This window comes from Pseudonaja textilis, chromosome 1, assembly GCF_049901715.1.
Source record: "Pseudonaja textilis isolate UNSWEBS1 chromosome 1, rPseTex1.2, whole genome shotgun sequence".
Taxonomy (NCBI): Eukaryota; Metazoa; Chordata; class Lepidosauria; order Squamata; family Elapidae; genus Pseudonaja; species Pseudonaja textilis.
Window position 1 is genome coordinate 41,933,387 of NC_141990.1, and position 27,177 is coordinate 41,960,563.

Consider the following 27,177-nt stretch of genomic DNA (forward strand, 5'->3'; position numbering starts at 1 on the left):
CTGGCCCCATCTCTGCATTGGGCGTAGGGCCCTCCTCTGAGTCCTCTCCAGACTCCCGGACTGGTCCCAATTCTTCCCCACTGTCCAATTCCGCAGCCGTCTGCACAGGCTGCCAGCGAACCACAACACCAACAAGCAAAGTCAATGGGGAAGCCAGATTCACTTAACAACTCTGCTACTAATTTATCATTTGCAGTTATTCATTTAACAGCTATGGCAAGAAAAATCATAGAGCAAAACTCACTTAACAAACATCTCATTTAGCTCAATTGTGATTGTATGTATTTTATATGCGGTCCAAGACAATTGTCTTCACTCAATGCTGCCCAAGCAAGCCAAAAAGTTGGACACTCATGGCATAAAGGGGGGAAAGCCAGGGTAGTCTGGAAGAAAATTGGACTGGCCTTTAAACTCTGGATTTTATAATACCATATACAAATTCAGCTGTCAGATGCCATTCAACATAGCAGATAATTATGGACTTCAGGGTAGACTTTTCAGGCCTTGGCCTTTGAACATCTCCCTACATCAAAGTGTTTGTTTTAGATGATCTGTTAGTTTAGTCCATGATGGCAATTGGGCAGTTATGTGTTTTGATAAAGTTTGGTTTCTGTTTAAAATTGTATTCAAAGGATTAATATTCGTGTAAAGAATTACTTATATTTCTTCCATGGTGGCAATCGGGCACCAATTGTTGTTTCTTTACCATCTCCACCCTCTCTATTCTGCTGAGAAGGAGAAATTGCCCTATCCCTCTACTCCAGAGATCAAGTCTATCAATCAGGGAAGAGATATCACAGAGAAATGATTCTTGCCTACCCTAGGTTTTACAGCAATATTTCTCAATCTTGGCAACTTTAAAATGTGTGTCTGGCTGTGGAATCCTGGGAGTCCCAAACATCTTAAATTTGCTAAGGTTGGGAAGTACTGCTTTAGAGAACTACATTTGCAGGTGCAATGCCGGGCATCTTGACTTAAAAACAAATAAACCTCAGAAGACAGAATTTGAAAAGGTTTTTATGATGCTAGTTAAAAACAAAACAAAGCACCATGCTAGAATTGGATTGGTGAATATTCTATCAATATATGGCAGGTTCACATGCAAAAAAAAAAAATGTCATGTGAATGAGCCATAGATTAAAATGTAAACTTGAATTGCCACTAAGAATAATAGGAAGGATCCTTTTTCCTGAATTAAAAGCTTCCACTATAGATTTAAGATTGCTAACATTAGCTCTGTGTATATGTGTGTTTGTGCACACAAGTATCCTCAAATATGCATATCTGAAAGTCATTTTTCTCTTTAAAGCTGTAACAATTCAACAACTGTCTTGGTTACAAACCAAAGATTTGCTGAGAACATGTTAGAAGGAATCAGAAAAGCCGAGAAAAGGTCACAAATAAGCACCTTGGGAACAATGAAAGCTTTTCTCCATGTAGCAGTGGGAGCATTGCAAAAGGAAGGAAGGAGGGGGGGGAACACCCTGAAAAGGTATTAATCAGAAGTGGCTATAAATCCTCTGGAGTTTTTGCTCTTATGAAACTCCTTGGAGAAAGTCTTGAAGGAAATGCAGGTCAAAGCCCAAAAAAGCTCTTGATCAGAGATTGCTAGAGGAAAATCTTCCCAGATGCCTTTTAATAGGCTGCAATCACCCCAGGAGTGGGAAAGCCAAGTGTGCTTGAAGCATGGTTGCAGTTCCTAATAGGTCTTGTCACACTTAAGGCCCTGCAAGCGCCATCCACCGAACAGCTGAAACTGGCTGGTGATTCATAAAGCCAACAGTTTAAAGTTTATTATGATGAAAGCACTTAATGACAGCCATCGCTAGGGGCCCATCATTTATAAAGCTGCGCTGAGTATTAGACATGTAGCATGACCACCAATTTTGTGTCACAATTGCTACCATAAAATGACCTTTGGTGATTTTTGCTGCATGTGGTGGACAGCTCTTCTTTCGCATTAGTGCTCTGTGGCTTTTCTTTGCAGACTATTATGCTGTCTAAAGCTTATTTGGCACTGTCGTGAGCCTCAACCCTTGTTATTACCCCAAAGGCCTGTTGAAAAGGGCGGAGGAAGGGAGGGAGGGAGGGAGAAACCTTCGCATGCTCTATTATGGCACCCCCTCAGTCAAGCAATTCCTTGGATAGTGTAACAATTTAATATACATATTCCTCCATTGTTAATCACATTTCTTTCTTTTTTAAGTTCTCCTGTTTACTCTATATCCTACCTAACATCTAATTGGATGGAAATGAAATCTGCACGTTACCTTATTAGGCAAGTTGGGAGTAAAGATTTTGAGTAGTAATTCTCCAGTGGATAAAAAAGCATCTATCCACCAAGCTAGCCAAAAATAAGTAATAATACCTCTTAGGAAAAAAAAAATGTACATCCTGGAAGATTATCTTGGGTTTAAATGCAGCACTTTATTCGCACATAGAACATAATTTTACAGGCTAAATAACCAGCACAGCTTTCCAAGGAGAACAATATTAACAACAAGTCTACTTACCAACCAGCTTATATGCTCGCTGCCTTTAAAATGTGTGTATAATTGTATAAACCATATAACATTTCTTTCCAGTGTATACAATATGCAATTTCTGCTGATATCTACTACTGTATTAGATTTTATGTAAAGCTTTTTCCCCCCACCAATAAGGTGAATTGTTACATGACAAACTCATCTTCCACCATTATCATCTGCTGTTTGTGTTTAACAACAGGAGTCCCTTCTCTAACAAAACTGTTGTAATGGCTGTACAAATTACTCAGCTGAAAGCTTTTCACCAAACCAAACAGTATTAATCAGCAGTTCTTAGGAAGGTGCTAATTAAAAACAATTTTCTTCCTCAGTTTGCAATACTAAGCCATCTTCACTTGCACTGTTTCCAATATGTAGCTACTGTATACACTCCCATATTAGGGCCTCTATTAACTCTTGAATCTCCTATTACCTATTTTATTATATTCCTGTTTTCCAGATTTATGGACTTGTTGACATTTTAGATATCACAGCATGATCTGTTTAATCATTTAAAAACGACATGAAATGAAGATGGGCTGTGAGGGACAGGAGGCTAACAGCCATTTACCAAGTCAGAGAACACAAAGACCGTGGGCAGAACACTTAGTCTGGTTAGCATTTTTCAGGATTTTTTTTTTTTAAATCCCAACACAATTGCTGTCACAACTATAGTTTGTTTCTGATCAAAACAAATTCTGTTGAATTAAATTTTAGCACCAGAAGCTTTTTTTTACCTTCCTTCTTTAAAGATATGGAGGGTTTCATTCCTGTGAAAAATAGCTTAAACATTGGAGAGTTTTTGAAAACATGGCAGTTGTTGAATTTGGAGATAAAATAATATATGACAAGCCAGGAGTGTTGATGAGAAGCATCTTTAAAAAGAGATCATGTTCGGTCAACACAGGGGACTGATTTTTAAAAATCAAGATTGGACTATCAGATGCACCTTAATCACTGGCCTGCCTGGCAGCCATGCTTATCTATGATATCAGTAGAAAGAAAGAAAAAACTACAGAAGTGTAGAATTCAAGGTATATGTAGAATGAAGAGAAGAATACATGGAAATATTATAGATTTGTTGCATAGAAAATGTTTGCTGATGAGAAAATGCAAGTGGAGAAGTAATGGGAATCCAACAGGAGAAACAATAAGAATTTTTTTACTGACAGAGAATAGATGTAGGAAGGCAAAGGACTGTGTATTCCAGGGAATGCTGAAGTAAAGATGGATGGAATACAGTATGTTGAAAGTATTTGTGAAATAAAAAAACTGAGCAGAGTAGCGGACTTGATGACCATCAACAATCCTGCCTTCTATCTGGATGGAGAAATGGGATATACATTAAAATCATATAAACCAATCTTGATACCAACTTGTTGGTTCCTTAAGAGACATGAGCTTCTGTAGATAAGCTGTTTCTCACTCAGCAAAAAACCTTATCTACACAATTTCCAAGTTACTTCATGCTTTTGTTAATATGGGCTGCAGCTTATGAAAGCACGGCTCCAATAAATCATATAGGTATTAAGGTATCTTTGTCATTGTTGCTTCAACAGACTAATGAGGCATTTGGATTTTTGGCAGAAATAACACAAGCTGAATTGTTTCCAAAAAAAAAAAAAAAACCCTGTGTATGCAAAGAGCTCACAAAATGTCACAGTGGGATTGTGTTGTGTAGCAGATCTTATGCATCTGCTTGTGCATGCAAGGAAAAAAAAACATCCTTGGCTTTACTTTGTATGATTGTACAACATCTTAGGAGTAGATGTTTTCCAGATGATTTTTAAACTTTTGGCCCTACCAATGGACAAAGTGATTTGGAATGTAATGGCAGAACAACAAGCCGCTGAGTCATTTGACTAAGACAGGCAATTGTAGAAATGAAATGAAATAAATAAAAACAATTTGTCAATTACTTTTGAGTGAAAATATTGTATATGGCAGAGAAAATACAATGCGCCAAAAGTTTTCTTTAAAAAAAAAAACCTTGATATTAGAATCATGAAATCTATATGGGTTTTTATCACATATTACTCACAAGTTTGTGCACATTATGTTGCACTAAAGAAAACTTCTGTGTATTGTATGGATTTTGGAACAGAACAGAATATGCTTGTTCGTAATCACAAATATGTGGCTCTCTGGTAATTCACATGTTTCTATAACCTGGAATTTCCACATATCCGTTTTGCCCCCCAGCCCATCAAAGATAAGGCTTTATGGAATGACTCTGTATATCCAAGTAGCTTATGCTTTTAGAAAGCTTATTTTTTAATTTGGGCACCTCATACAATTTCACCTGGGTATGGGATTGAAATGGCATTTGTTCACTTTTAGATGGCTTTTGGTGTGAGCATGATGGGAGCAGTGCATCCATCCTTGGTCTGTGACTTTATAGAAGCTATGGGAAACCAGCCATAGGATTGGACAGAACCAGTTGGGCCTAGTGTGCTTAAGGCCAGTCTAGTCACCAGGAGTCTGTGAATTCTAGTTCTTCCTTAGGTAGGAAATCTGGCTGGGTGACCTTGAGTGAATCACATTCTCTCAGATCAACCCACCTCATGTTGTTGTGGGGAAAACAGGAGAAGGAACTATTAGATGTTCGCTACCTTTGTATTATTTATAAAAATAATAAAATTGGGGTAAAAATAAATAAATCTTTATGAATCAACTCCAGGGATTGGGAAATAATGGAGTTATACAGAGATATGTCTAGGTCTTTTTTGTTGTTTTTGCTGAAAATGACACCTGTACAAGTGAGGCATGGCCCATTTGCGTATGTGGTTTCTTTTTTTGAAGGGGAAATACTTTCTTCAGCTGAGGGAGGAACAACACTGCTGGAGAATGTTCATATTTCTTTGCTAAATTCTTGATTGACAGGGGTGAGAATGTTACAAGCACTCACACTTGTAAGAGCATATTGCATTCAGTCCTTAGGGATAAATAACCAGAGACTTTCTGCCATCTTTGTGCTTTTGATCCTATCTTGCCCTACTGGCTCTTCTTTTTCTCCAACCAACCTCATCTTGCCTTTGCCTTTTGTCTGCTTCCTTCTCTCCTGCCTTGATCTGAATTGATTTCACTGGAACTTGACCTTGCCCTCCATTAGTCTCTGCACAAGTATTGCCTTAGATTATGCGGATTCTTTGGCTGAAGATGTGACATATTGTCCCTAGTGTGCCCATTGGGGCGGAATACCCTTTTAATTTATGTAAACTTGCAAGGAAAAAAAAATCAAAGGGATACTAAATGTGCAGAGTATGAGTTAAACATTCAGAAATTAAAGGGAAACAATAGTTCTTATTTTCTCACAGTATGTGTATAGAAAACAAAACAAACCTTACTACTGTATGTAATACTTATAACATTGCCCAACATAATCTTTGATGCCTCATTTACTAATCTCTATCCTTCTTTGAAAATATTGCATTCTCTTTGTCTTTAATCTTGGCAAAATCACTTTGCAGACTGCTAGAAACCATGTTTTAGAAAATTACTTTTTAAAAAACTTACAGGATGTTTATCATATGCCCATTATGTTGTTACTGAAATTAGAATTTTTCCTCCTGCAGCTTCTATCAAGAAGAGGCTCAGAAACCATCATTCAATATAAAAAGCCCCTTCAGGAGCAGCTTACAAACCCATAAGAAAAGTTTCACCAATGTATTGTTTTCATGGATTGTTGATGACTGATATCTGCAGTGTTTTTAACTTTAAGGGACTCACTCAGTTTAACTGCCATTCATACAAAACCCAGCATATATCACGATCATAGAGTGCGTTTAACTGAAGGTTGCTTAAACTTTGTTCAAGTCAACTTATGCTTGCAATCACTGCTAGGAATCTTTAATCTTTTTAATTTTAAAACCAGCTTTTAATTTTAAAACATTACTATTTGGAGGAGCAGAAGCAACATTCAAAGAACTAGAATGTGTACATAATTGAACCAATATAGAGATGATGATAATTTTAGAAGGGGTATCCCACCACAAAGCAACTTAATTTTTTTCCAGAGAAATCGGGGGGGGCGGGGAGAACCCAGAGAATTTTATACAATGATCTTTTGCAGCAAATGCTACAATCTAGGGCCTCTGGTCCTTTCATCAATTATATGCATGAGTAATTTAGTTTCACCATTCAGCTTCAATGCATAAATGTTTGCAGGATCGTGTTCTTAAGACCCCTTCAATTAAACCCTTACGGGATAATAGCCTGCATTTGAGACACTAGCTTGTACTGACATGACAGATGGGGAAAAGAAACAAACAATAATAATTAGTTGTTCATTTTGATATACTTGTTATCTACTCAGAAGGGGAAAAAGAGTGAAACAATAATTTCCAGGATCATTATGTAAAGGTTGGAAAATATATCTATTTGTCATGTTCTTGAATACTTTTGTAATGATATGTGACGGTCCATATACATGGGTACTGTTTGTGCCTTTTCTATACAAGATTTTTACTAAATATATATAGCATGTATACCTATGAGACACACAGTGATGATAAAACCATCCATCTTTAAAATCTTGTCATTTCTGAGCAGAAATTCCATGCAGTAAACGTCTCAATGTAAAATCCATAAAATCCATAAAAGGAGATCTGCCACTGAAATACTAGGATAAATAGCTGGTTTGCATTGCCCCTGGTCTTTATCCAACACTGAGAATAGACTGCTGTTTTATCAAAAGAGGAATAAATTGCTGTTATTGTGATGTTAGCCCATCACTTGGCATTGCAATTCAGGTTTTGTGAGAAAGAAATGTATGATCTAACTGCGATTTGACCTATGCCTTCTGTGATCCATATAGGTGCTCTAATGGAGCATAAAAAAGTGTAGAATGTACCATCATGTAAACTGATGGTAAAGAAATGTATTTGAGAAAAAGATGGAAGGGCATGGGAGTTTGTGTGCAACTTATTAAATCAGAGAAAAGAAGCAACAATTCAGGGGTAATTATTTTATTTTCATATATTTTGCCAATCAAGCACAAAATGAAGTATAACACCATTTGATCCCCCCCCCTCATGTTTAAAAATAGGTTTAAAAAAAAGATGATAAGCTGCTTAAGAGGCCAAAAAGTGTTTCTTAAACCAGCAAGAAAACAAATCCAAATAGTTTTGTCTTAGGCTTTGAAAGGCATGCATTGCTTCTGGGACAAAAATGTTAATGAAAAGATGTGGGCTATGCCTGATGTTAAGAGATATTTTTGGGGAGTGAGAGAGCAAAGGAAAGCCCACAACTGCTACAGCACCCAACATTTCTCACAGAAGGATCTATTTTTTTAATAGCAAGTATAGGGAACAGTTGCAGTTAGATTTCAGGACTGATAAAGACTCACTTTTCATTCATAGTCAGAGCACTCTTCTTGTACCTAAACAGATAATAAGTACTCAGCACACTCCCCCTTCTTGACACAACACACTGAGACTAATCACACATAATTGGAGAGGAGGAGCAGAGGGCTGGCCAACGCATTGTGTCCAGAGGACAAATGGTCAGTTTATGAGGCTTTGGTTTGAAGCAATAATTTCTAATACATCTACTGAGAGAGGACAAAAAAAACCCCACCCCAACATAAAAACTCAATAATAAAACTCTGAAATTCCATCCTGTTATAAAAAAAAAGTCAGATGAACAAACTGAGTTTGAAAATTTTCATTCTAAAAAGAAAACCCAAAAGGTAATTTTCAAAAAAATAGGCTAAGGGGTAATGATAAGACGAACCCCTCATAGAATATGATATGATCTCAAATGTTGAACAGATATCAGCATCTGGTTTTTTTCACTTACTCGAACAATAAATCCTTCAGCATTTTGCAGTTGGTCAAACACATTCTTCCAAATGCAACAGAAAAAAAAAACATTTTTGTCACAATGAAGAAGTCATGTGTGAAATGACAGCCACAAAGGAAAATAGAGCTCTTAAGACTTCCAGCTCTCTTTTTTAATATAATGAACCCAAAGTTCTGAGAATGATCGCTCAGAGTTTACCTTTCCCATGAAATTATTATATACAGTCCATTTTGTAGTAAAAAATATTGTTTTCCCATATTCTATTCTTCTTTGGTTAAAACAAGAAAAAATGGGTAGTGGAGATTTGGATCATAGATATCTTTTTCTTCTTTTTTCAGCTGCAAATAAAGAAATAGAAAGCAACAGTCAATTTGTTTTAATCATAGAAACATAATCTTTGCTAGTAAGTCTGTTTTTTTTGTTGTTGGATGAGTGGGTATCAAAGGAGAAAATAAACATTTGGCATAATTTTTATTTTCATTTTTTATAATCACCAGTAATCAAAATTGCTGGTGAGAAAATATCATGCAGGGAGTAAATAAGACTCATCTGGAATGTATAAATAAATGAAAGCTAAACTGTTTCCTAAAGGATAAGGTTTTAAATTGATGATTGATGGAACACTAAGATCATCAACAACTCTCAAATTTCAGTAGTTTTACATACTAATTCAGACTTACCACTTTGGCATACTCTTAGCAACAAAAACAAAGGTTATGTGAATTTTATAACTCAGTCAATGTAACATGTATTCATTCTTAAAACAAGTATTCATTTAGCCAGCTCTCCAGTGAGAACTTATTTACCAAGTTGTTGAATTTGGCATATATCTTCTATTGGCACAAACTACTGAATTCAAAAGGCTATCCAGATGAAAATCAAGTCATCTTACATTTAAAAAGACTTAACTGAAACAATTTCATATGTGTTTGGGGGGCGGAGGGAGGGACGTAATGCAAAACTGAAAGATAAGAGGAAAAGAATATGAAGTAGTGTTCCTTTTTCTTTAATATGTAATACTCTAGTGTACATATGTGTCCTACAATATTATATATTCGAAATAGCTTTTTCCATTTCTTTTTAGCCATTATATAAACATGAATTTACCAATGTCCTATTGTTTAATTCTGAAGAATAATTTACCATTTATGAGTAGTACAGTTTTCCCAGCAACAATATTAGTCTGTTCAAATTCTCAGCCATGTTAAAAATGACAGTTTGGTTCTTTAATGTCTTTAATGTTAGCACCAAGAGTTCTATGTGAATAAAATAGCTCATTAATTTTATAATAATATGCAACGTTTTAAATAATATCCAACTTATTGTTCAAGTAATGTTATTCTTGACATTCTGAGCCCAATTAATTATTGTCATTTTATGAAAACATGGGGAAAAAAAACCTTATGAGCCCATCCTTTGATTTACTTTGGCTGATGTACTTTGTTTTACAAGGTCATAGCAAATACCAAAATGTTGGTTAATACCAGAAATAAACTGTTTTTGTTTTGTTTCAGTGGGGCGATGGCAGCATGAATTTTCATGGGACACATTTCAAGTGATCTCTTGAAGCACCAAAAACACTCCATTGTTATAAAGGTTGATGATGATGATAATAATAAAGAAACACTTGATTTTTTTAAAAAAAATATACAACATAATTTCCAGTTCAAAGTTTTCCCCAGTTGCATCTTAAGGTTTGTTTTTAGAAAGGAAACTTCATTTCCTTGAGGACTGAACTTCAAATGGCCATTCCTATTGCTCATAATCTCTACCTTGATGTGTCTTGGGTCAACAGCTTCACTAACCTATATCCAGAAATAATATCTTGTAAACCCATAAGAAAAAAAAATGTTCTTGTTTAGGAATGCAGCAGATCTGGTCTGCCCCCATGTCTCTTTTAACCTGAATTCTCTAGTGACCTCTGGTGGCCAGCCCAAAGGCTCCATTGCAGAGTTTAAACACAATCCAGACCCGGCTTCACTATTCCAGATTAGCAGGGGGATGTTAAACAAATAAATGCCACAAAGGCATATATTACTGCAACCTGTTATCCAATCGTAAGTGCATTGGAAACATAACATTATTGAACTCATATATGCATACACAGAAGCATTTGTAAATACTGCATATGCTTCAGTCCAGAATATTATGTAGAGTGTTATTGCGCACATCATGGTTGCACTTCTGAGCCCAATTAATTATTGTATTTTTATGAAACGGGGAAAAAAAAAACCCTCGTGAGCCCACCCTTTGAATTGCATGAACAACTAAAAGCAAATTGTGAATAAAACAATTTTTCAATTTTGGAGGCAAGAAAAGGGAGGAGAGCAAGAGAGGCTGAAATAAATTATATGGCCACTCTTAGTAGCATTATGCTTTCCCTCCTAATTGGATGTAACACACTCAGACCCACAGGGTGAACAACAGCAACGGGAGCGGAATTCATACTGTTTACCCTTTACAGCAGCCACAATTATTAACTGCACACCAGACACATTATAAGCACTAGCCACTCGTAATGTGGTATTTCAAATAGATAAGGAGAAATATAACTATTCTTTTGACATCACATTCTGCTCTCATACCACAGCCTCAGCTGTTGCTTTTGTTTAGAAAACCATCCGGATTTCGCTTTGTCCCTGTTAAAACATAAATCTGTGCTACGCTCATCTTATATTTTGGTTATTTATCTCAGGAGAAGGGAAATATTGAATCTTTAATGAAACATACTCAGTTTGCAACATATATTTGGCAAAGAAGCATAACCTGCATCTCCTTATTTTTTTTTTTTAAGTGCATTAATTATTAAGAAAATATTCCAGAGGTTAGTGCAAGACTGATACATTGTGAAACCCAACCTGGGGAAAGGATGTGTCTATAGTTTTTAAACAAAAGCACAATGATAAAGTATAGGCCCAGTTTTGATTACAGGCTTGTGTTTTTGAAACGGAAATAAAATTTCACAGCTAACAATGAGAGGTGAAAAGTTTAAGAGGCAAAGCTGTTCCTCCTGATCAGTGCCTGTTAATCAGCTTCATGGGTGGTTGCCTAAATCTGTGGATTTTTTTTAATTGTTGTTACTTGCACTACTGTCAAGATTGTAACTATTTTTTCCCCCTCTTCTAAGAGGAGGGGTGAATAACTCGCCATAGAAGGCAGCTGTGGATGAGTGACATGAAGCACTAATGCAGAGGGCAAAATTAAAATTCATGAATCTCTTCACAACCATTTGTGTAACAAGATTAAGACGGGACAGCAGAAAATAGCTGCATTATCAGGCTTCTTACAGTTCTCCAGCTGGTTACGCTCTATTCCAAAACAGTAGGGATAAGAGGATAACACAGAGCCGAAAGGAAAATGCCTCTCCTTCATTTGGGAGAAAACATGTCTGAGGAAAAGATGAAGCTTGGATATGCAACCAGAAAGCATGATCCTACTTAACAACCAAACTTTTCACATAAATCCAGCAACAAAACACGAAGGTTCCAGTCAGCCCAGCAACCTTGCAATTGGAAAAAAAAAAAAAACCCTCCCAGCTTTTTCTTGGAAGAAGAACGAAGAAAATTCCAAAAAGTAGGTATATCAGCCATCATCAGTTTAGGAGAAAGCTAACTAATGAGCCAGAAGGATGGGGAATATTTGCAACTGAGCTTAGGGGAAAGAAAGTTTGATATCCAACTATAGGAGCATATCAAGTTTGCCGTATCTCTATTTTCAGCCAGTACATCTGTGCCTGAGCCCTCTTCCATTTTTGCACATTGCTGTACTGCCTCAGCTGCTGAATGCTATTGTTATTTACTGTGTAATTGTTTGTGTTGCTCTATCTTAATCCTAAAGAAGGAGTGGGTCTTTTGTTTCAAGGTCTTTCAAACGATATATAATTTACTGAGCAAAATTTACATCAATAAAACAATCAATCACTGTATACTGCCCAGTGACTCTCACAAGGCAACCCTATGCATCAAAATAAAATGCAGGAAATTCACTGTTCGAAACAAATATGTGAAAAATCACCCTCCATTATGTAATGGAGGACACTTAAATGACATTTTTCTTCTTTTCTAATTATTCTGTTATGAAGGAACGGATTATTGAAAAATCTCCCCCCAGCAACTTTCCCTAACAAAGTTTAAACATATACTCAGGGAACTTTTTTTAATTTTAATTTATTTTTGGAGAAATAGAGAAAATTGAGAAAAAAAATTGAGAAAATTGGGAAAATTAGAGAAAAACCCCATGCTCTGATTCTAATTCTTTTTCAGTTATTAATCCCTTTTTGCCATTTCAGATTTTCAGCCACCCTAGAAGAATAAAAAATAAGACTCATACAAGAAATTTCTGTGTTTGTGAGAGAATATAGATTTGATTAATAAAAGTTTTACACATATTTCATTAATCTCTGAGCATAAAGTTTATAATTTATATATGCCCATGTAGGGAAACGTAATGAGTACTTTTTCCTCAAAGGGTGGCATTTCATGATTCTCAAAAAACAAAAGGACCATGCATGTGAATGGCATTGGATGGCTTAAGCCCTCTCTTGTACCCTGGGGCTGTGGGGCTGGTGGCTATTTGTGATGAGGGTTTAATGATGTCATCTGAGCTCTGGATAGGATGCTTCTCCTGACTAGGTTCTTTCAATGGTTTTCTCTGCCATAATAGCAGGTGTCCCCCTTTGTATTACCTGCTTAATTATCAACAAGGAACAATACAGGGAGTTTGAGAGATATGTTGTATGGGGCACTGGGGAGAAGGATGGAAGCTAGCAGGAATGGTCATGGAAGCCAGCTTCATACAATTACTTCTCTAGTGCCATTATTTCAGAATAGTTTAGCTGACATTGAATGTTCTTGCTCTGAACAGTGACTATATTTGGGATTGATATAGTTTTTCAGAGCATCTCCTACTGTAGGAGAAACTGGGAATTGCTGTAGCTCAATATGTGGCCCACCACATTAAATGCAGCCCATTATTAGTCATGTAACATAATGCTGCCAAGCCAACACCTGTCTTCTTCTATTTTTGCTGTCCTAGAACTGCAACAACATTTCTATCAACAATATATCAACCGTCTGTTCTATCAAATACCATTCTACTGGCTTCTGTTTTGTTCTGCTTTTGGTGCCCAAGTGGCTATTTTCTTCCTCATTCCTGTTCTAGTTGTGTAATTTTTTACAAGTTTTTGCAATACGATTCCATCTATCATTCTATGCACTATCAAAGGGAAAATGGAACATAGCTGGAACACAATTATTTTGTTATGTTTCTTAAACATGGGGTTCATCAGAGGCAAATGAAGAATAGCATCAAAACCCAAAACTGCCCGAGGAAATTGTTTCTATCAATGCATCCCAATTTCAGTGTCTCCAATGTGAAATATTGTACAGCTGCTTTTGATTACTGATTGTATGGTTTAGAGTATGATTTGAAATGAGGAGAAGAGCTTGAAAAATTCTTCTGACAGACTTAATTCAATTAAAAAAAAAAAACACTTCTTGAGCCTTTAACGCAGGGCAGCACTTAGCCAGCACCTGAACACAGAGTAAAGCAGAAAGAAATAATTGCCCATTGCGAGGTCAGGCTGTGTGCCAGCTCCCTGTCTTCTTTTTGCCTTAGGGGCTGTTTAACATTGAAAAAAAAAAAGGAACTCATGTGAAGCTTAATATGATAGAGCTATGATGATATCCTCTGCTAATTTTCTTGATCTCCCAAGTCTAAGGAAAGCAGCAATGAAGAATTTGCTTCTTACATAGGAAACTGAGCACCAAAATGGTTCTACGTACTTCCACATTCTTTAGACCCAAAAGAAGAAAGAAAGGTGAATGCGAATTGCTGTGCGTCTGGGATGTTGGGCTTTACAATGAGGAAGCAAAGAGAGAACCAAGGAAACTATTATAAGCCACCTTTTCAATCAACATTGCACCGCCAAGTATCAGACAGTAGAAAAAAAAAGAATAAATCCACAGATGTGCCTGAAATATTAATGAGGATCCCAAACCTAGAGTTTCTTCTTGCAAACTGTCAGAAAGATTTTGCTCAACAGTGACCCAAAGCATCTCCCATCATCGACTCCATAGCAATTATGCATCCTGGTGAATCACTTGGAAAATAGGGAATTTGTATAATTCTTTCAATTCCCCATGAGAAATTTGAGAACTTTGTGGATAAGCCATGGGCCACAAGTTTCATACAGTTCTTGAAAGCCTATGTTATTATTTTACAGTTCACAACTTCTGCTCTGTTACACTGACACAGCACTTCCCACATTAAATTACAGTTAAAAGAGTCACTCAGAGCTTGCAGTCACTCTAACAACAGCTCTATTGTTTGTCATTGCTTTCTCTTAAAGAACCTATAGACATGGCAATTCTGGTCCATAAGAGTTAACAGGTACTTTGGAAAGGTTCTGGAAAGATTCTATGATACATTGGAAATCTTTTCAGTATGGCTGCCTGAAGAGGGATTCTCGGGACTTGAGACTATTTTTTTAAAAATTTTACATATTGGTATATGTAGCCTACCTTCCCTTTTTTAAGGTTCTCAGAAATATATGGATGAACAATGCTACTTACTAGTTACATTGCTGATTTAAGATCAGTGTTCTTGTTGTTAGTTGCAAAGTCATGTCTGACCCATCGCAACCCCATAGACAGCAGTTCTCCAGGCCTTCCTATCCTCTACCATCTCCTGGAGTCCATTTAAGCTCACACCGACTGCTTCAGTGACTTCATCCAGCCACATCATTCTCTTTTGCCCTCAATCATTCCCAGTATTAGGCTCTTCTCCAGTGAGTCTTTCCTTCTCATTAGGTGGCCAAAGTATTTGAGTTTCATCTTCAGGATCTGGCTTTCTAAAGAGCAATTAGGATTGATCTCCTCTAGCACTGACCGGTTTAAGCGCCTTGAAGTCCAAGGGACTTGGAGGAATCTTCTCCAGCACCATAGTTCGAAGGCCTCAATTCTTTGATGCTCAGCCTTCCTTATGGTCCAATTTTCACAGCCATATAATACAACTGGGAAAACCATAGCCTTGACTATACGCACTTTTGTTGGCAGGGTGATATCTCTGCTTTTTAGTATACTGTCAAGATTTGCCATAGCTTTCCTCCCCAGGAGCAAGCATCTTTTAATTTCTTGGCTGTTTTTATTTATTTATTTGGTTTGTCAATTGCTTACAAGATAATAGGTATAAGTAAAAACATAGTTATGAATACATGGATACATATAATAAAAATAAAAGAAACAATAGGACAGGGACAGTAGGCACATTGGTGCACTTATGCACGCCCCCTACAGACCTCTTAGGAAAGGGGTGAGGTCCATAGTAGACAGTCTAAGGTTAAAGTTTTTGGGGTTTGGGGAAGAAACCACAGAGTCAGGTAGAATATTCCAGACATTGACCACTCTGTTGCTGAAGTCGAATTTCCTGTAATCAAGTTTGGTGTGATTAAACTTGAGTTTGTATCTGTTGTTTGCTCTTGTATTGTTATGGTTGAAGCTGAAGTATTCATTGACAGGTAGGACATTGCAATGTATGATTTTATATACTATACTTAGATCGGACCAAAGGCAGCGTAGTTCTAGCTTTTCTAGGTCTAGAATTTCAAGTCTGGTGGCATAAGGTATTCTGCAATGAGTAGAGGAGTGGAGAACTCTTCTTGTGAAATATTTCTGGACTTGCTCAACTGTGTTAATATCAGATACGTAATGTGGGTTCCAGACTGATGAGCTGTATTCAAGTATTGGTCTAGCAAATGTTTTGTATGCTCTAGTTAGTAGTGTATTATTACCAGAGAAAAAGCTATGTAAGATTAGGTTAACAACTCTTAATGCCTTTTTGGCTATGTAGTTATAGTGGGCTCTAGCACTTAGATTATTAGAGATGAGTACTCCAAGATCCTTGACAGAGTTTGGATCATCAACAAGGTCTTGACTATTCAGCCTGTATTTTATTTTCTGATTTTTTTTTGCCAATGTGTAAGACAGACCATTTATTTGTTGAGATTTAAAGTTGCCATTTGTTTGACCATTCTGATACATAGTCAAGGTCTTTTTGAAGGGTAGCAGTATTGTCTGTGGTGTTGAATGGCTTTACATCATCAGCGAAGAGAACACAGTTGTTCTTAATATGATCAAAGAGGTCATTTATGTAGAGTATGGAAGAAACTTTTCCTGTGCCCCGTTCAGGCGGCATGCCTGAACCCTGATGAAATAATCGGACACTTGATAGCATGGCTAGGGCCACAGTCTGCCGACATACTGAGGGCACTTTTGGCATCCCACTTAGATGACCTGGCCGCTGCCCTAGGTTATCATGAAAAGGCTTGACAAACTGTATGGTGCTTCTGAGGACGTAGAAGCAACACTCTTGGATAGTCTCAACAGTTTTCCTAAAATTCCTATCGACAACCTCTCTGAATCATAGACCTCGCTATCACACTTGTACAGCTGAGAATGGCACAACGGGATCCCAACTTACCTGCACTTTGCCTGTCTTGATCACATTGACACACAGAACAAAATTGTTCAAAAACTTCCGCAGGTGCTAATTGAAAAGTGGCTCCAGTTGACTGACACCTTCTTGGCCAAGGGTCGCCACCACTTTGTACCCTTCACACTTCTTGAAGAATTCGTGTCCCACCAGGCAACAGTGTGAACACACACCAGGCCCATGAACACAGAGCTGTTAGTCCTCCTAATGACAGAAGATACAACAGCAACCATATATCACCCTCAGGCCCTATGCCAGGAAACTACCAGGAAAAGACCCTTCATGGTTGTCCATAAAACTGATATCGCCCCAAAGATGCCATGAAAATGTACATGCGGATAGAGACTCAAACCACCTGCACCCTGGCCAGACCCGCATTCTTTGACCTCTTTGAAGTGCAACAGGAAAAAATTCCCTTCACTGTATCAACATGCCATGGATCAAGAAGCACAGTGGGGAGGAGAGCTACTGGAGTTCCCAGTTTCCACTACCGCCCATATTTGAATGTGATGGGGTACCGAATGACCGCAGTCAGATCGCAACACCTGAGGTCATAAGTAGCATGCCTCACCTACAGCACCTGGCTCATCACTTTCCTGCTCTAGATCCGGAGGCTGAGATCCTACTCTTGCTGGGAAATAATGCCCCACATGCCTTTCTCTTCTCTGAGTCAGTCGGCAGCCCTGTAGAAGGCCCAGTGGCCATCAAATCTTCACTAGCATGGGGGATTGTCAGTGTCAAAAAGATGCAGGCTCCATCCCAGGCAAATGCCTTAGCACCATCCATTCCAACAGCCTTCCAACACCCTTTAGCACCATCGAAAACAAGAATGACGTTCCAGCCTAAGAGGCCGCCACCGATCAGTACACTTTTGCTAGGACACCCTAAACGGCTGCCAGCAACCACCAGCCATCTACTAAGATGCTCTACACAAGCATATGCCTCCGCAACACCCTTTCCAGCAGCTTCCCGATGCTCTTTGACACCGTGGAAGCAAGAGTACCATTCTAATCCTACAAGGCCAGAAGTGACCAGCAAACTTTCACCTTTGCCGGAAAGAGTACCTGTATACTCTAAAAGGCCGCCAGTGGTGACCAGCAGACTTTCACCAGCAGACTTTGCCACCAAGAGTACCTGTACACCCTAAAAGACTGCCAGAGGTGACCAGCAGACTTGCACCAAGAGGCCGAACTTGAAGATTGAACCTCAAGCTTTTCATGTTTTGTTTTGTTTGATGCTTTATTAATGTATACTGTTTTTCTTAGTTATATAGATAATTGTTTATTTTAGTTATATAGTTATATGCTATTCAGTTAGTTTTACTGTCTACTGCTTATCTTAGTTTATAGTTAATTTTTTTCTCTTCTCTTAATAGTGGAATTTACAATTCCAGGCGGGGAGTGTGCTGTCCCAGCCAGTCTATGGGAATTGGATAGTTACTTAGGAATTATGAGCTGTCCCCTTAAGGGAATGCATCATGGTAAATGTAGTTAAAGGTATCCTGGGAAATGTAGTTCATGTCATGTGGGCCACATCTGTAATCCTGATTGGTCACTAGTTTGACCCTTGATGGGTTGGGGGAGCTTCCCTCATTCTTCGTCTGAACTCTCTAACTCATGGTAGCTTCTTTCTATCGCTACGAGATGGGTTAGGAGATAACCATCTTTTATTACAAGGCAGATATACAAAGGATTGGTCATAAAAGAAGAACTTCATCACAAACGTGAGTTATGAGGATATTTGATGAACCAATAAATGTTCTTTGTTATGGATGTCTTGTTGAGTTATGTCTCTGCATCTATGCAGTTTATAAATCTACCTCTGTACAAGATACAGAAAACTTATTGTAAGAAAATGTCTTCTTAATTCTAGATTGATTCTTTCCTTGATTAGTTTCCATCTATTTGTTCTTTCTTCTGGTGTTTTGGAAAATAGTTTGCCTACCTCATCTTTGTGGCAGCCTCTCAAATATTGAAACACTGCTACCGTATCATGTCTCCTCTAGTCCTTCTTTTCACTAGACTAGACATACCAATTCCTGCAACTGTTCTTCATGTTTTAGCCTCCAGCCCCCTAATTATCTTTGTTGCTCTTCTCTGCACTTTTTCCAGAGTCATCCAGCATCTTTTTTATATTGTAGTGACCAAAACTGGATGCAGTATTCCAAATGTGGCCACACTAAGATTTTGTAAAGTGGTACTAATACTTAATATGATCTTGATTCTATCCCTCTATTAATACAGCCTAAGACTGCATTGGCTTTTTTGGTATCTGCCTCACACTGTTGGCTCATTTTTAAGTGATTGCCTATATGAACTCTAAGAGCCAAGGTGGTACAGTGGTTAGAATGTAATACTGCAGGCTACTTCTACTGCCTGCTGGCTGCCTGGAATTTGGCAGTTCAAATCTCATCAGGTTCAAGATTGAAGCAGTATATAAGTCTAAGTCAGAGGTGGGATTCAAATTTTTTAACAACCGGTTCTGTGGGCATGGCTTAGATGGTAGGCATGGCTTGGTGGTCATGTGACCAGGTGGATGTGGCTTGGTGGTCATGTTATTGGCTGGGCATGGCCAACTCAATATCACTCACATCGAGGCACGCATCTCCTTGCCTGGCCTCTCATGACTGTGGGGAGGCTGCAACAGTCGTAAGTGTGAAAAATGGTCATAATTCACTTTTTTCAGTGCCATTGTAACTTTGAATGGTCACTCCACACAAGCAAAGTGCCAGCAAAGGAGCGGGAAAACACTCCAGAGACGTTCCTCAGACAGGAAGTCTAGTCCTGCCAAGAATGTAATAAGGGTTAATGGAGAGGCAGTTTCTGTAAGCAACACCAGAATGTTTCCTTCCTGCCTCCCTTACAGGATTAGGTCAGTAATTTATTCTAACAACCGGTTCTCCGAACTGCTTAGAATGTTAATAACCTGTTCTAGCCAATAGGTGTGAATTGGTAGAATCCCACCCCGGTCTAAGTGCTATTTCTATTGCTCTCATTTTTACTGGCATTGAGCCAAGTTTCACATAGTCTGTACCTATACAGTTGGTTTTTCTTGCCTAAGTGTAAAATATTATTTTTTTCTATATTAAATTTCATTTTGTTAGATAGGGCCCTGCGTTCAAGTCTGTCAAGATCTTTGGGGATTTTGAGCCTATGTTCTGGGGTGTTGACTATTCCTGCAGCTTAGTGTCATCTGCAAATTTGATGCGTTCCCCTTCTATTCCCTCATCTAGATCATTTATGAAGGTATTAAAGAGTACTGGGCCTAAAAAATAAATTTGGTACCCCACGACTTATTTCCCTCCACGTGGATATAGTTCTGTTATGGACTATGCATTGAGTAGGGTTTGTCACATCCATCCATGGTGGTGATGATACTGTCTATCCCACATTTTTCTAGCTTACCAAGGAGTAGGTTGTGATCTACTTTGTCAAATGCCTTACTGAATTTAAGTATACTATGTCCACAGCATTTCACTGATTCACTTATTATTATACTAATTTAGATAAAGTCCAAGCCTTCCTAGAGGGAATATAAATGAGGCTAGTGTGCTTACTTACCCTTTGAGTAAAGAGTAGTATATATGGACAAGAAGGCTATGTATTGCTCTGCAATCCTCTGGATAATTGCAAATTCATTGAAGACAACCTACTAGCCACTGTTCAGTTATTCTCTCAAATTTTAAATATTTCCAGCTTTGTATACAGGTTAATTGTGTGTATATGTCAATGTTTTTTTTAATCTTAGCAACTTTAAAATGCATGAACATCAACTCCCAAAATTGGCTGGGGAATTCTGGGGATTCTTTTAAAATGTTTGGGCATCATCCGCCCAAGTCATACTGAAAAACTTTTGGGTACCATGCACCGGTTCCATGGAGAAAGTTTTTTTCCACAGACTGGAAGGGGCATAGTTTTTCATGCTGCCTGCATCCCATGGATGGGGCTTCACTTGTTTGAGCAAATCAGTTGCTGGCATGCTGAGACACATATAAGAAAATAATGTATTTCTGCTTGGTTTTGCCCTTAGTTCATTCACTATTAGCTACTATTTTTGTCCCATTGGTCTGCAGTCACTTTTATCCTAATTCACAAGGATGTACCATTATTAGCTAATGCAGATTCTCTCCCTCCTCCAATACTGAGATTTATGGGATAAAGAGGCACAATAAAAGGATAGTGAAATATAATCATTGCAGTTTTCTTGTTGTTTAGAAAGCAATAAAGTTTGGAGAAGAGATAGACTCGAGAAGAGGTTTCCTTATTGCTATATATATTGTTTAATCTGAAAGATATCTGAGTGTGACATGATAAGCATTTGTTGGATTAAACCTTGGTCTCTTGGATAATATCTACTCACAACTGTTATTTTTTTGAACTATTATGCTTAATAGTTAATAGCCATTATGGGTTTTATTAAATTCTCCTTTAGCTCTGTATAAGTTAGCAGTTACTATATATCTTTTGGAAAGTAAATTCCATTATTGAAGACGTTTTTTTTGTCTGTTTAAAATTGAGGTCAGTTTCTTTGTGAATCCAAGTTACAGTATTTTGCGGCATGATTATCCAGGTCTAACTTGGCCATAGTTCACTGATCACTCATGTCTATCTATAAGTTTCTTTAGACTAAGAATGCATGCATGCTACACATTCTCTAATATTAAAGTTTAAAGAACACAGTGGGAAAAAAATAGACTAAAATTAAGATCAGAAACTAGCTTCTGAGCCCACTCAGGTGATACAAATGTACTTTCAATATTCTTTCCTATAGTCCTTGATAGAGGAATTGGTAGAAGATTTCTCGGAATTTTTTAAGAGGAAGGAGAATTTTTCAAACAATTACGTGTAGGATTCCACTTTAGAGGTAATATAAACACTACTGAAATGCCTCTTTGAAAATAACTGTATGTATAATGTTACAAAGCTGGGAATCAGAATAGGAGGAATCCTGTTTCTCCTTTTAGTATAATGAACATCACCATCCTGGTCCATGAGTTAAAATGCATGGGACTGGAAGCAGTTATTTAGGAAATTTAGTTTATGAAGTATGAAGTCTCCAATGCAACATTACATTATACTTTTATTAATGTGATAAAAGAGGAAAATGAGAATAGTTACTTTAAGAAAACAAGCTTAAAATCATATTTAGAGAAGTACTTTTGGTTAACTATTGTAATGTAGAGATCAGACACAGATAGCCTCATAACCTGAACATTCTGTGTGAAATCATTCTATCTGAAGCTATCATCTGACACATTCATAAATCAAATGTGGACTTAAAATATGATATGATACAATTAGACATTCTAATTAATTTCACATTTTTTGATATTTAATAAAGTTAATTGCCATAAGCTTCAGGCTCAAATATAGACAGTTATTTTAATAGATATGTATGAACAAAATTAAACACCTGAATTTTTGAATTGGATCCCTATGAATGAACAGATTAATTCTGGGGAAATGATGAAGCAAAGCCTCTGTAAAGGTCTTCTAGATATGCAAAGATAAAGGATGGCTCTTCCACACAAAATAATCAGATACAAAAAATAATTATTTAGAAGCAGCATACCTGAGTACTTTAATCAAACATTTAGGTTACCTGCCAAAAGAACATGATCTCTTCAAAATGCAATGTGGATTAAAGTGTTATCTACCATGAACAGAAAACTAACCTTAGAGTGTAAGTCTGAGATGCGTTCATCATAATTTTCATGTCTTTGGATAGAAAAACCGGCCTTTTCAGCTAGACTGCAGAACTGGTTTAGAGTATCTCCTCTAAGTGGAGCAAATATCAGAGCTTTTCCCTAAAACATTAAGAACATTTATATGATTTTATTTAAATTGTAACATAACATTGATAAACTTGTTAACAAATTATTAAAATGGACAATGGTATGAAAAATAGGGACAGGAAGTTCTTGAAATATATAAATAGTATAAAAAAAATCTTCACCAAACATGAATAATTGCACTTGACTGTTATCAAAATTTATTTTATCTTTTCCTCAGAATTTTGTCTAATTATTCTATTAAATCAACTTGCTAAAGAGAATTGTTATAAGCTGTAAAGAAAATAGATCCATAGACATGTTTAATTTTTGTTAGAATTGAGGTCATTGTAAAAATGATATTGTATGTAAAACTGTGTAAATGAGATGTGCTTTCACAATGAATTTTCTACACTTCTCCTCCCATTACAGCTATCAGAAAAGATTCTTCCAGTGTTTGTAGGAATTACAAAAAATATCTTTGATAAGGAACAGAGGAGCCATAGTGGAGAAAGGGATAACCTATGCTTTGCTTGCTTTAGACATTTACCTCAGATTTTTTCTCCAATGAATGTCTGCTATCACTGTCCCATATGCCACATATCAGGGCTTTGCTGTGGACCCCAAATATCCCTGAAAGTTTTATCAGAACTGGAATGGAATGGAGAATGTAGAAAAACCCATGATCAGAGCATCCTTCTCTTGGCATAAATTTGGGGTTTAATCCAATAAATTTAACCACTCTTTATCTATTTTATTGCTTCAATATACAGTAGATTTTCATAATGAAACAACACTGATAATGAATTCAACTTGTATCTAGCAGTGCTGTTTAATGTATCAAGAAAATGCAAGTCTCCCTATTGGTGCATTTTGGTATGAAGTGTTCCATGATGGAGAAATAATAGGTTCATGATACAGTAAGAAAACCCCTGTAAATTTTTTTAAAAATTCATCACTGAATTAAAAGGCTTCTAGGAATTATAAGTCAACAGAAGGATACAAATTGTTTTTACTGGGATCATATAGACCATAGGTGGGAATTGTGCTTCAAGTAGCTCTCAAATCAGTTTTACTAGCCCCAGGACCCCCAGGATTGTATTACTGAAATTTGGCAGCAAATTGCCATACACCAAGCTTGGGATTTCCAATTGATTTCTGCTAAGAAAGCAAACAAATAGGACATATGAAGCTTTTGAATCAATAACAAGAAATAAGAATTTCCTCTCACTGGTTTGTTAACTTGCATGGATCACTATCATCTATCCCATGCAGACTCTAGGTGTTCAGATGAATAAATATTGCCTAAACCTTAAAAAGACACAGAGGTTTCATAAAAATAAAATAGGGTACTTTAACAATTATGGCTCAAAATCGTAATTCTCAGACATGGAAGAATCTCATGTCCTTGCCAAAGCAAAGCATATAATTTCTAAACCAAAGGCAAGTTTTAGTTAATATTGACTCCAACCTACGTAGATAAATATATCTTTGGTTAAGTCTTCTGTACTAGATTTAGGAATACTGAACTGCATATAGAAGGCAATAATGATTCTGTAATTTTGATCTATAATTTCTATACCCATGAATCTGATGATCTAATCAAGGAGGATAATAAATTTGGATGTTTTTCAGAGAGGCATTAGGAATTGGCTTAGGTGATCCTCCTGCCAAGGCCTTGAATTGTGTTTAGAATAAGGAGTTTTAAATAGATTCACTCTTAAAAATCCTCAGCCCAGGTAATGAACTATGTCAATAGTTTGGAATCCTACAGAACTGAGGACAAAGAATACCAGGTTTAACAAACAAAATACAAATAATGGAAGATTTGTAATAAGCACAATTGGATATGACTGAGAATACATTTTTTATTTTATACTGTAATGATGGTGATGGAAATCTTACTTTTTTGTTACTATTATATTTGCCCAAGGCTATTCATTGGAAATTTGTGGGAAAGTTGTGACTGAAGTACAACTTCTGGTTGATTCTTTTCAGCTTATGGGATATTTTTCAAATAAAAAACCATTCTTACTGTTACTGATTCTATTTCAATAGAATCAGAGATGGATGTTCTTATACACACTTGCTTAAGGAAAGCAATTGTGAGGCCACCTTATAAAGATTAGATTTTATTGCTCCTGATAACTGCCATCCAGTGTTAATTTTGCCATTCTTAGATAACGTATTGGAATGTGTTGTATTTCAATGTTGTTTATTTCCAAATGGAGTTGAAGTTTGGCTTCAAGGCAGAAATGGCCCTCAACACCCCAATGCAATGATTCTGGTGCTTTCCATATGCAATTGCCAGTTGTCAACTGGCATGCATAAATGGAAGGCATCAAGCTGGGAATGTTGCCTAGAAGATTACTTGCATTACAAAATAGTCAAAGAAGAGAATGTAGATATAGCAGCTGCATCCCACTCCAAATTTGAGGACTTTTGTGCCATGTTAGGCATTGCAAATGAAGGTGAATATACATATACTTATCCCAGGATAATGTTGCAGGATCCAATTTGAGTTGGTCACCAAGACCAGCAGGTTTTTTTTCTGAGCTTTCAGACTCGTATTGGAGCCCATCTTCAGAGAACTTATCTTTAGGAGTGTGTGCGTTTTTGGACTGTTCTGTATGTGGTATTTATATGGTACCTGTTGTATGTGGCTTTTTAGATGTTTTGATTGGGGTGTTGATGGCTGGCTATTAAGTCCACGGCTGTTTGCTTTTGCTGGGCAAGGAGGACCCAGATTGTTGAGGGCAATATGCTGACTCTGTAAACCGCTTAGAGGGGGCTGTAAAGCACAATATGTTATTAAAAGCAGTATATGCTATTGATATTGCTATTTTCCTACTATCTCTTTTACCAAAAGACCAACTAGGCCCATGATTTTTAAACTGGTAAAAAGCAAACTGGTGCAAAAACAATGAATAGAATCATAATTCAGTATTGTGTAATTCTGAGAGAAGATTTTTATCTTCACATAAGGATATTACATACAAACATTTCATATGGTTTGTTACAAGTTCCTATGCTGCATACCGTTTTCTTAACACAAATGATTTTATATTTTAAATATATAACTTTAAATATTACACCTCACTTAAATGGCAACATCCTAGCCCCTTAAATTATATCTTCTCTAAATAAATAAAGCTTGTTAAGTTAGTACTGTACAAAAGCCACCAAAGATTGTTGCTGCATTCTAAAAGATATTTTGAAATAATTTAAAGGAATAGTGAATTCTGGAAGATTTGGGAAATGCCTTGCTTTAGTTAAGTACACCCTGTGCCATTCATCCAGACCTTTTGTTTTTCTGAGAGATAAAATCAACCTGAAAAGATTTATCTGAAGGCAGCTGGTTTGAAAAACATTGCCTTTTAACAAGATTTTTGCTCAGTTCAATATAAACCTACCCTTCCAGCCAATCAAACTTTGACTATTCTACTACTTGCATTGGATTTCCAAATTTAATGTGATCAATCATTCTGGTATGGCTGAATAAATTGCACAGTTCTTGAAATTTGGTCACCATTATTGCTTCTATTACAAAATTATTTGATTCTTATCTACTGCTAAAATCCTAGGAGAATCCTATAAAACTGGAAATTTATGGACATATGCAAAGGGATGGTAGCATTCCTATCTTTCTGGAGATTGCTCCACAAATAAAAGATCTGATATAAATGCTGTACTATCAGCATACCGTCCCTGAAGCAAGGGCATATAGCAACTACTGAACTGTTCACTTAGGGAAAGTGTCATCAAAATAAATCATATAAAAATAAACAGAAGATCACAGTGGCAGAATGAAATTCATTTGGGAAAAACACAAATGCAGTATTAATTTTCCAGGAGTGACTACTGAGGAAGATATAGCTCTATAAAGAATAATGCTGGAAAATGAAAATATTTAGATGTTTTAGTGAAAATTGCAAGTATGAATTAAACATAAAACTATACTGTAATATAGATAATAGATTTTGGCTCATTCTCGGATATAGTAGAAAAACACAAGTTGAGGACCATAGAGGCAAATATGTCACTAATGCTCAGAACTAAATTTTAATAAAATCACTGTTTTTATGCACCTCTGTGAAATGAATAGCCTTTCATCAAACCATAAGGAGAATCATTTGGCTCAGTGCACAGATTGTAGGACCTGGATTTTCTGTAAGGATGGATGGTAGCAAAAAGGTTTAGGACATATTGCTCAGGAGATCAAGAGTTTTCCCTTCAAAGGATTCAAGTTCTCAGTGACCTGTCAAATGTAAAACTCTGCAATATAGGTATGTCAAAATTACTCTATCAGCTCTATATGCATCCGCCAAAGACTTGCACTATGATGAGTTGTTCAGAAAACAATACTCTCTTTCCAGTCAGAAATAATTATTTCTAAGTTCAATAGGAGATTGAAGTTCAAGTCTCTCATACAGACTTACTGACTACAATTGACGCCAGCAACCCTGTCACTAAGTAGCATGATCATTAAGTGAAATATTATGTAACTATGCCCAACTTCTGTCACTTCTGTTGAGGTCAATAAATGAATCACCTGCAGTCATTAAGTCCAATGTCATGTAACTGGAACTT

General features: G+C 36.9%; 1 protein-coding gene across 2 annotated transcripts in view; it reads right to left on the bottom strand.

Annotated features, from left to right (window-relative positions):
- Positions 1-7,476: 7,476 nt before the first annotated feature.
- The window catches only part of CAMKMT (calmodulin-lysine N-methyltransferase), a 220,748-nt gene continuing 201,047 nt past the window's right edge, over positions 7,477-27,177 (bottom strand). For both annotated transcript variants that reach the window (XM_087932410.1, XM_026695851.2), the window contains 2 exons: positions 22,492-22,623; positions 7,477-8,665 (listed from right to left, as the gene is read on the bottom strand). In XM_087932410.1, coding sequence (XP_087788536.1) covers positions 8,588-8,665; positions 22,492-22,623 — 210 coding nt within the window. In that variant the 3' untranslated portion in view covers positions 7,477-8,587. The remainder of the gene's footprint in view (positions 8,666-22,491; positions 22,624-27,177) is intronic.